This window comes from Fulmarus glacialis, unplaced genomic scaffold (assembly GCF_000690835.1).
Source record: "Fulmarus glacialis isolate BGI_N327 unplaced genomic scaffold, ASM69083v1 scaffold8387, whole genome shotgun sequence".
NCBI lineage: Eukaryota > Metazoa > Chordata > Aves > Procellariiformes > Procellariidae > Fulmarus > Fulmarus glacialis.
Window position 1 is genome coordinate 9,660 of NW_009222551.1, and position 10,319 is coordinate 19,978.

The 10,319-nt window shown below is 35.4% G+C and overlaps 1 protein-coding gene across 1 annotated transcript in view; it reads left to right on the forward strand.

Annotated features, from left to right (window-relative positions):
• Window positions 1-10,319, forward strand: part of SREK1 (splicing regulatory glutamine/lysine-rich protein 1) — a 25,491-nt gene that overhangs the window by 3,077 nt on the left and 12,095 nt on the right. The window contains exons 2-6 of the mRNA XM_009581476.1: window positions 4,980-5,095; window positions 6,458-6,622; window positions 7,639-7,817; window positions 8,426-8,556; window positions 10,043-10,157. Of these exons, the coding sequence (XP_009579771.1) occupies window positions 5,033-5,095; window positions 6,458-6,622; window positions 7,639-7,817; window positions 8,426-8,556; window positions 10,043-10,157 (653 nt within the window). The 5' untranslated portion in view covers window positions 4,980-5,032. The remainder of the gene's footprint in view (window positions 1-4,979; window positions 5,096-6,457; window positions 6,623-7,638; window positions 7,818-8,425; window positions 8,557-10,042; window positions 10,158-10,319) is intronic.

Sequence of the window (10,319 nt, forward strand, 5' to 3'; positions counted from 1 at the left end):
TTGTGAACTGTCAGTTCTGTAAAAATGGTGTTTTGTAAAGGGTTCACAGTGTTTCATTTTGAAGTTGACCTGAAGCTGCTTATGAATGGTGGATGGTATATACAGAATTTAGAATATGATTAATTTTTATGCTGTGAATTACGGATGAATTTGATTTGGAATACGTTTAAGCATCTAAATTCAACAGATGAGCACATTGTGTCAGAAAACAGGAATAGTGAAAAATGGTGTTTTGTAAAGGGTTCACAGTGTTTCATTTTGAAGTTGACCTGAAGCTGCTTATGAATGGTGGATGGTATATACAGAATTTAGAATATGATTAATTTTTATGCTGTGAATTACGGATGAATTTGATTTGGAATACGTTTAAGCATCTAAATTCAACAGATGAGCACATTGTGTCAGAAAACAGGAATAGTGAAAAATGTGTCAGTTTTAAGATACATTCTTTCATATGTTATGCTCTATGAGTTTATCTTGGCAAAGGGCAGTTGAAACTCTTACTTCTGGAGAAATTGACTTTACAAAGTAAAGCCATGATCTTTCTCTGCTATTTTTCCTCTTCTCTGCAGAGTAGTTTTATTTTAGGTTGCATGGTCTGTTTAAAAGAAGGCTTACTATTTATGTTTAATATGAAGAGTTTAAAGTAATTATTTCTGAAATTGAACTTTCATGAATATTGAATGTCATGAAATACTTGTTTGCTTCTCATGAAACCTTGCTCCAGTAAGGTCAGTGGCAGTAAGATTTCATCCTTTTGTTTTTGTAATTTTCAGAAAAAAACTGTTTACCACTCATAAGTACAAATGCAGCCTGAAGTTTTGGTTGGAATATGTTATGTGAGGCACATTGTCTTTTAACACTGTTATTTGTGGGACGATTGAATCAGTTCTGTGTGCGTGTGTGTATATGTATGTGTATATTGCACTTTGACATGCTCCAGTGGTGGTTATTTCAAAAAAAGGTTTTTAAAAAAAAAAAAAAAAGAAAGAAAAAAAGTGTCTTCTCGGTCATCTCACAATCTCAGAAGCCCTGGCAGTTCATGCTGGAGTGACTGAGAAGGTTCTCATCCCTAAATGATGTTCTTTCTTCTTGTGAAATGGAAGCCCTGAAACAGAAGTAGTGGACCAGGTGGGGTATCTAGTCCTCAGGCATTGCTATTCTCAGTCAGCTGCATTGGGATCAATTGGTTTCGCTCTGGTAATGCACCAGGCTATGCACTGCAACTGGGAAGAGCTTTGCTTCGTGATCTCTGTTGGATTTAGTTGTGGCAGTTGAGGTGATTGCCAGTAGGTGTAATCTCTTTAATCACTGCTGCTAAATCCAGTAAGAATCATGAATTGGATCACACAGAAATTATTTTATTTTTAAGTGTGCATTTTCCATTGATTTAAAATAGCAGGAAAATAACAATTCCTTTATTTATGTTTAAAGCAGATGTGAACTGTAGGTATTTTTAAAACAAGCAAACTTACTTATTGCAGAAGCAGTTTTGGGGGGGAGGATTAACCATGTAGTTTCAGTACAAAAAGTAGGAGATTAATTTCTTCTGAGCACTTGAAGGGGGGTAAAAATACTGTAATTAGTACCTACTTAATGCAGATAGTTTTGTTCAGCATTTAGCAAAGTGGATTCTGGTATGGACTAGGTTGACTAGGACTCTTAAGCACTTTGATGATACAAAAAAGTAACAGTCATAACTGGTATTTAGGACAACTGCATTTCTGAAGAAGCATAAGGTGTCTCTGGGCAATGCAGAGCTAATCTACATCTGCTTCCAGAGTCCTTTGCAAAGTGAAGAATCAATAATAAATGGTCATAGAATCTGTAATTTACTAAACACAAGAGCTTCTAAGAAATCTTTCTAAGGATGTAGTATAGATGTGGCATATTTGTTTTGTCTGTTTCCCTCATTAGAAAATAAATATCTTTACCTCATTTCCATTCAGCTTTTAAATACCCTGAGTTTCAAAAACAAAACAGTTATTCTTAAACTAAAGTGTTCTAATTTGTTGTGTCATAATCCACATGTTTTTGTTGTATCTTTGTGGGCTTATATTCCTTTTATAAATAAATTCACTCCAAAACTTAAAGTCTGTAACTCGTGAGGTTATTTGGCCTCACATATTGTTTTTCAAAACTGTCTAGAGAACAGGGAAGTAAATTTGCAAGATATTTCAGGTTTTCTTTTTTTCCCCCACAATGGTCTGTTTTCTATAGAATTCTTAAAAAGTTTGACCTGGTCTTAAAAACTGGAGAAGGATCTTTTGAAAAGACAGTATCTTTGAATATACAGGCAAATTTTCAAGGTTCTGTCTGTAAAGACATTCTTTCTCATTCTTGAATAAAATAAATGAATCTTTGTTTGTGGCACGGAACTGACCAACTAGATTTTGTATTTAAAATAAAACATTACATTGTTGAAGGACCAAAGTATTCTGGAAATAAGGATGCTAACTTTACAATTTAGATATGCATGTTATTCATTCTTTGAACGGCTGTAACGGTGCACTTAACCGAAAATGTTCGGTGAGTTCCTTGAGCAACATTTGAGCAAATAAATAATTCCAATTATTTCAGTAAGATGACCCATATACTTAAAGTATAGGCTTGTATTTCAGTACCTTTCTGAACTTGACTCATTGTCTGTTTAGTTATGTGCCTAACTCAGTTCCTATTTAAAAGGGCTAAATGCCTAAGCATCTCTTAAGTTTATCTGGTTAAGTGTATATTGAATTGGCTGTATGTAAGCGCATACTTAAATTAGGCATATACTTATGTACCTTACTGACCAAGGATCTAAATTAGAATGCAGACACATCACTTTAGGAGCCATTTCTGCCGTTGCATTTACTTGAGCCATGTTTGTTGATCCTGTAGAAACCTGCATGAGTATCCAGTTAATCGCAAGATGCTAGTTGTTCAGGATAAGGTCTGTTTCATTAGTCATTTGAAAACACTTAAGTATTTTGATTTTCAAAAGAACTGGTACATAATTCTATGCCTAATTTGCATGCACAGCTGCTGGAACTGTATATTCGAAAGCCTGTTAGTTAGCTACATATGAGGCAGGACATGCAGCAAAGTACCTGATACTCATGAGCAGTCAGGCAAACCAGGTACATCTCTCATTGCATGTCTGACTTCAAAATGAGATCTGTAAAGAGTGCTGAACATTGTGATGATGACTTAGATTCATGCATGTTTTCTAGAAAGCCCTGGAAATCATTATTGCACAGTTAATTCTTAAGTGCTAATAATTTTCCTATTTTTCTCCTTTAGATAGCAAAATCAAGTGGTTTGTTACATGTTAAGGAGCAAGGTGCTTCAAAATTTAACATAAATAAAATAAATGTAAATAGGAAGCATGAGAAAAAAATGGGTACTGTTATTTTATCTTTTCTGTTCCACCCATGCTACATATAAATTAAGTTTCATTTAGATTTGTTTTGTCCTTTGGTCATATCCAACTGTAACCCAGTCCTTGCTGCAGATCTGTAGAACAGGTTTGCAACACTTTTTTCTTCATTTTATTTTTTTAAAGTAGTATGTTTCCTGTGGGGTCTGTTGGAACTCATATACCTAAAACTGCACAGTGTTTTGAAACTTACCTCATATTTTGCTTTTTGATAAGAATATTTATATATTCACTTTTAAATCCTGAAGTTTAGGGGGTTTATAGTTAAAACATACACAGTTTGAACCAAAGCAGTAAAAGCCACTTGCATAGTATTTGTATATACCTTGACTTTTAAAACAATGTTTAAATAAAAGCATTTACTTAATTAAAGTGCATGGGATAATACCAAAGGGCTCAGTTGCATAGCATATATACAATTATGCCAATAATTTTGAGTAGATCATAGACACCTAGTATCATTAGAACTTCTTTCTGTAGTTTTTCAGTTTAGTGTTTAATGTTTGTACCAGTTTAAATCCCTTTGCATTTCAAATTTAATACGTACATTTAATTGTAATCATAATTGTTTAACTATTAAATCTTTTGATTTTTGAAGATTTTTTGGGGTTCATTTAGCAGTCTAATTGTGACTTAACATTGAATGAAACCTGCGTTTAATTCAGGTTAGATATTACTTAAACTTTGAGCATGACAGGGGAAATATAATCTGGTTGACATAGTAGGAAATACGTATTTTGGGAAAATATAGCTTGCTTAGCTTATCAGTGATGATTTTTTCAATCTCAGTAAATTTAACGTTAATTTATCAAAGTTTCGGATAAACTGAGGTGACCTAGAATGTGAGACAGTACAAATCTAAATTTTTTTTGCCCTCCCCTCCTCCAGCTCTAACTTCACTTGTAGTGTCTATTGTGTGGAGTCACAGTAGTTCAGTAGTTTTTATTTTATTTTTATTTATTTTTACATCCAAAGCAGGTAGCACCAAAGGAATTAAAAAAGCACAGATTTCAGTTAGCACATACTTTGGTTTTTCTTTTTTTTTTTTTTGTTTTTTCTTTTACTGATTTGGTTATTTGCCATTTCTGGGGATTAAACTTTAAAAAATGTTCTTCTTTTCTGTATCTGATGTTCTGTGTGCTATTAGTGATGCAGCCAACACGAACGGTTGTCATGTGTAAAACAACTTTCGATCACCGCGAAAACACCGCCCTGGGAAAGCGTCCATGCTTGATATCGTTTGGTTCATGAACATTAAGTTTCCAGTACAGGTGACCCATAGCTCAAAGTGTTAAATAATTGTATACATTATTCAGTTTTTAAAATAATAATCCATTAATGAGATTGCTAGTCTTTGAAGTTTTGCTCACTTTCGTTTTTCCTAGTAGAGCAGGGTAAAAGGAAAAACTTAAGTTCTTATTTGTTTCTTTGTAAGGATCTGGTAGATAGATTCATTGTTATTTATTACATTTTTAAATGCAAGGGTAACTGTAAAATCATAGAAAGAGTAACATCTGTGTAGCGTTCCAACTCTGTGTAATGCTTTCATTTGCTTCTTCAGGTAAAATCCCAGATGAAGCCAAAGCCCTTTCTCTGTTGGCGCCTGCTCCTACTATGACAAGCCTGATGCCTGGTGCAGGGTTGCTTCCTATACCTACACCAACCCCTTTGACTACAGTAAGTAAAATTCAGTTGCTGTTTGATTTCTGGTTTCCTCTACACTCAGTAGCCTTTTCTGTGTTCAGGGAACAAGAACTATCTGATCTATGGATGTTGTCCTCTTGTATGCTAGATCAGTGAGGGTTTAGCTGTGGTGCTTCTTTTGAGGGTAGATCACAAGACGTCCATGCACTATCTTTCCTGGGTTTTTCTTTCGGATTATTATTTTGCAAAACAGTGGGTAAATACTGATTTTGATTGTGTTCATTTTAATTGTTGTCCTTCCCTAGACCTGTTAATTTGGTCCAGTGGCAGTGCCATCCACCTCCAGAAAATTTGTTAAAATATTATGGTTACATTGACACAGTTCTTCAGAATATTAAAATGCTTCATGAGGGTGCTTTTACTTGATATCTCTACAACAGGACTTTTGAGTGCCTAACAATGTTTTCACTACAAAAAGTGTAGGAGCTAGCTGCTGCTACTTCTGCTCAGTTCCCTTTTGCCTCTGTAAGCCTTTCCTGACATCAGCTGGCTGCTGTGACCTATTCAGGGAAAATTTCAAGTTTTTTCTTATGTTACCTGAAAAAAATCCTTACTGGTGGCTTGTTGAGAATTTTTCACACTTGTTAGAAAATTTGTTTGTTGGAAAGGCAGTTGCTTTTTGGGTGGTGAAAATAAAATTGAAACCAGGAACTCAGCAGACCAATTTAGTAGTGATTTTTAAGTGACTTTTTTTTATAACATTCCCCAGGAGAGATTTCAATTCCCAGTTCCAAAAATGAGAGCTGTGTTGTCCTCATTCTCTAGGAAGTGACTGTGTTTGTGGGAGAAGAACTTAGACTTAATATACTTCGCATTTCAACTGTAATTAATCTTGCCTTACGTGATGTGTTTGTCCAAAAGAGACCTTATCTCTCCCTTTGATGGACTGATATCTATTACAGAACAAATTGGCCCTGGGCACTGCAAATTCCCTTTTTCGCTTGGGCAAGGGCTCAGCAGTTCCTCATCTATTCCTAATACTTGTTGTGGCAAAAAATTAAGAATATTAGCAGTGTCTGAAGGTATCTCACATAATTTGGTTGACTGCAAGCATTAGAAATTCAAGCCTATATGTTTTCTGATTGATATACTGCATCCCTGGCCAAACCTCTTTGGTAAGATCTTAACTGATAGCCCACAGAATATCTTAACTATAGGAAGTTATTTATGGGTAGATTTTTATTATTTTAAAAAAGTGCTCAGCTGCGCCCTTAAAATTTAAAGTATTGTCTATATTCATTAGATTTATTTTTACAGAAAAGCACGAGGCAGGCAAGTGAAATCTCTCTTACCAGTTTGCGGTTGCAAAGCATATTCTGTTTCTGTGTTTTCCAGCTCGGTGTTTCACTTGGCACTTTGGGGGCTATACCAGCAGCAGCATTGGACCCTAACATTACAGCACTGGGAGAAATACCACAGCCACCGATTATGGGGAATGTGGATCCATCCAAAATTGATGAAATCAGGAGAACCGTCTATGTGGGAAACTTGAATTCCCAGGTAGCTTTTTTATGTGTAATGGAAATACTAATGGAAGGTGTAGAATTGTAATTTATGAATTCTAATCTTACACGTTACAGAGTTGTCATTGGTTGATGACAATAGGAATTTAAAAAAAAAACCAACTCTTTTTAGTTATTAGTGATATATCGAATTTTGAATGCTCCTGTGCCAAACAGATTAAACCAGACTGTGGAATTCATTCTGGCAGGATACCAGGGAAATCATACTGTAGCTGAATTCAAGTAACATACTATGATTGTATGTCTTGATCAAATGTCCAACTGGGTTGTGTTAGCTGAGCAATGCCTCAGAAGTCATGAGATCATGGTAGCTGTCCCCCACAAAATTGTGCAGTTGCTTAAGTACGTAAGATGGAATGATGTGTCCTAGTGGAAGTTGCAAAATTAGCATAAATACCTTTGAGTTTCTATAACAGGAAAGTTAGGTGTGTCAGAAGCTTGTTTTTTCAGCAATTGATTGAATTAATTGAAAAAAAATTTGCTTTTGACTGATGGCAATATAAGTATTTTATTTTGGGGTTTTTTGACTGCCAAAGTAGCTACTAGAGTGTAAAAGTACTATTGATGGTGATAAATAAAACAGGCTGGAAGCTAGCAGAAAAACAGGTAAAAGCTAAGTCTTGTAATATTGTTTGGATTTTTTTTTAATTGATCAAGATTCACAGTCAATAGCTTGGACAGAGGTGTATAAGGAAATTCCTCATCAGTTATTTCAAATGAGTTGCCTGAAAAGTGCAAAATCCTGTCCAAATGTTTTTTTTACCTAGATGTAGGACTTCAGGGCTTGTGGTTGCCACTATTTAGAATATTCTTTACGTTAATGGCAGAAAAAATACTTGTCTTTCTTGAAGTGTACATTACCAAATTCATGTCGCCTGTGTGATAATGGTGAGATATCTTTCCAAAATCTGTAGCTCTTAGATTACCTGATATATTGGATAAGTGGTTTTCATTATATATTTTACTTCAGCTGAGCTCTTCGACTCTTTCTAGACTACGACAGCGGATCAGCTGCTTGAATTCTTTAAGCAAGTTGGAGAAGTCAAATTTGTGCGAATGGCAGGTGATGAGACGCAACCAACACGATTTGCTTTTGTGGAATTTGCAGACCAAAATTCTGTACCTCGAGCTCTTGCCTTTAATGGAGTTATGTTTGGAGACAGGCCACTGAAGTAAGAAATTAATTATCCATATGACTATTGAATGAGAGATTTCTTTGTAACCATGTACGTTTATGACTCTGATGTGCAGGAAACTGCTGTGATGAATATTTTTTCAATATAAGGACCTATTGTTAACGAACTGGAACATTTCTGTAAACTCCAATTTCAAGGTTGGGCATAACTTTCTCTGAGAAGAATATGGATGGCGTTGAGTAAAATATATTTATATTTAATCTTGAGGTAGTGGAAGCTATAATGGTGAAAGAATCTGCGAAGTCCTTAGTACTAATTAAGCTTTCTATATGATGTGTATGTAATTAGTAGGCCTTAATATAGAGATTTGATCTGAAATAGAGAAATAGATTCCTAGACTTCTACGAGAAAGTATTTTAACAGAGAAATACTGTGCCGCATTTATTTAAAAGTGGTAAGATTTGAAAGCAATAAACACTTCAGATACTTAGAACAGATGAGTCTTAGGACAAATCTGTAGTTTTTGCTGAACTTTGAAATTTTTAGGGGTACATGGAAGTTGAAGTGTTTTCCTTCCTTAGTTGTTTTTCATTTTCACTTCTCAAGTGTTTGGGAGTCAAAGGTTTTATTTTCCCTTAATTTAGAATAAATCACTCCAATAATGCAATTGTGAAGCCTCCTGAAATGACACCACAAGCTGCTGCCAAGGAACTGGAAGAAGTGATGAAGAGAGTAAGGGAAGCCCAGTCTTTCATATCTGCTGCTATTGAGCCAGGTAGGTATATTATGTTCATTACCTAACAACAGACACGTTCTGTGTATACCTTGGCACATGCTTTTAAGAGCATTTTCAAACACAGGAAAAGGGTACTCCAAGGCGAACAATATGTGTGGGAAAAAAAAGAAAATAATCAAAATTGTGTTCATGCAACAAAGCAGTGGAATGAAGCTGACTTTTTATTTCATCATGTCTTGTTTTCAGATACATGCTCACTGAATGATTTCAAAAATACAAAGTTAATACTAAATTAATACTTAGTTTTGGTGCTTTTTAAGTTCAAAGTACTTACAAACTTTTAAAAGAAAATGCTTATATTTTGTTTTATTCTCCTCTAGCACCCATTAGTGCCATAGTTTCATGATCAGAGGGAGCTAGCATGGTTCTGAAAGCAGCAATATTACGCTTTCCTTATCTGCAGCAGGTTAATTTTGTCCCTGTGCTATGCTGTTTCTCATGCTGGCTCAAGACTGTGCATCTTCATAGCAAATGGGATCAGAGAATGAATCTGGGATAAAACTTAACGTATTGTAGAGGATGTTTTTTCATCCAGATTGGTTCCCTGATCCCTGTTAACACTGAGATGCCAGGTCAAGGAGGAAGGTGTTGGTGGGTTGAAAGGTTAGACAGACATTTCAGTGCTGATTTATGCTGAGTTAAACTGATTGCAAAACCACACCATAAAAAAATTCTCAGCTTGTTAAACTTGCAGTTGAGATCCTCCTTTTTCTTTTCATCAGCAATTTATCATTCTTAGTAAGAAACCCAGACATTGTCTTATGTAAGTTAGATAGTGCAGAATCTTGAGGGGTTTTTTTAGGGGGGCTGGGTGAGTATTTTCTGTTGTTTTTTAGGGTTGGAAGAAAAATATCTCTAACATATCCTCGATGTTAAGCAGCAGAATAACAATCTTTTAGAGTCTGAACCAAAGTCTGGTGAGGTCACTGTTAAGGTTTCTCTTGACTTCCTGGCCTTTGGATCAAACTTTTCACCCTGTTCTCTCCATCCCTTCCTCCCGCAACACAATGTTTGAGGAATAAGGCTTCAATATTTGTACAGTGGTTGAAATATCTAAAAGTACTAATTATTATTTATATTTTATGCTTTTTTCAAAATTATGCCCTCTAAATTTACTCTATTCTTCTCAGGTTATTTTGAAAAAAGAAAGTAATTATATTAAATAATAGACCAAGAGGAGAACATGTTGTGATCTTGTGCATTGTGGCAGCAACATAAATCCCATTCTTAATAGAGCTAGCTTTTTATAATTATTTGGTTTATGTGTACTGCTGCAGGATGGCTGCACTCAACGAGTATATGCAATGACTTTCTTGGATGTTTCTGAAGGATATTTGCAAAGAAGGAAGATATGCAAAGAGTAGGCCCCTTGCACTATATGTGGTACATTCCATTTGTGCCAGATTGTTAACTGGGATCTTTAAATGTTCTGAGCTTACACTGCAAAGTGGTTTTTTCCTCTCAGAGTCTGGAAAGAGCAGTGAAAGAAAAGGCGGTCGATCTCGTTCCCATTCTCGTTCAGAATCCAGGTCTAGCTCAAAATCCCGATCTAGAAGGAAAAGATCACACTCAAAACACAGGTAGGTATGGTTTTTATTTTGGACTAAGACATCATACTGGGGTTTTTTGAGTGATGGTGGTTAGTGAGATTTCTTACTGAGTTATAGGACAAGTATCCCTGTAGAGCTTACACTCAGCAGATCAGAGTAACCAGGAACTTCACCTGTGAGCAGATACTCTTT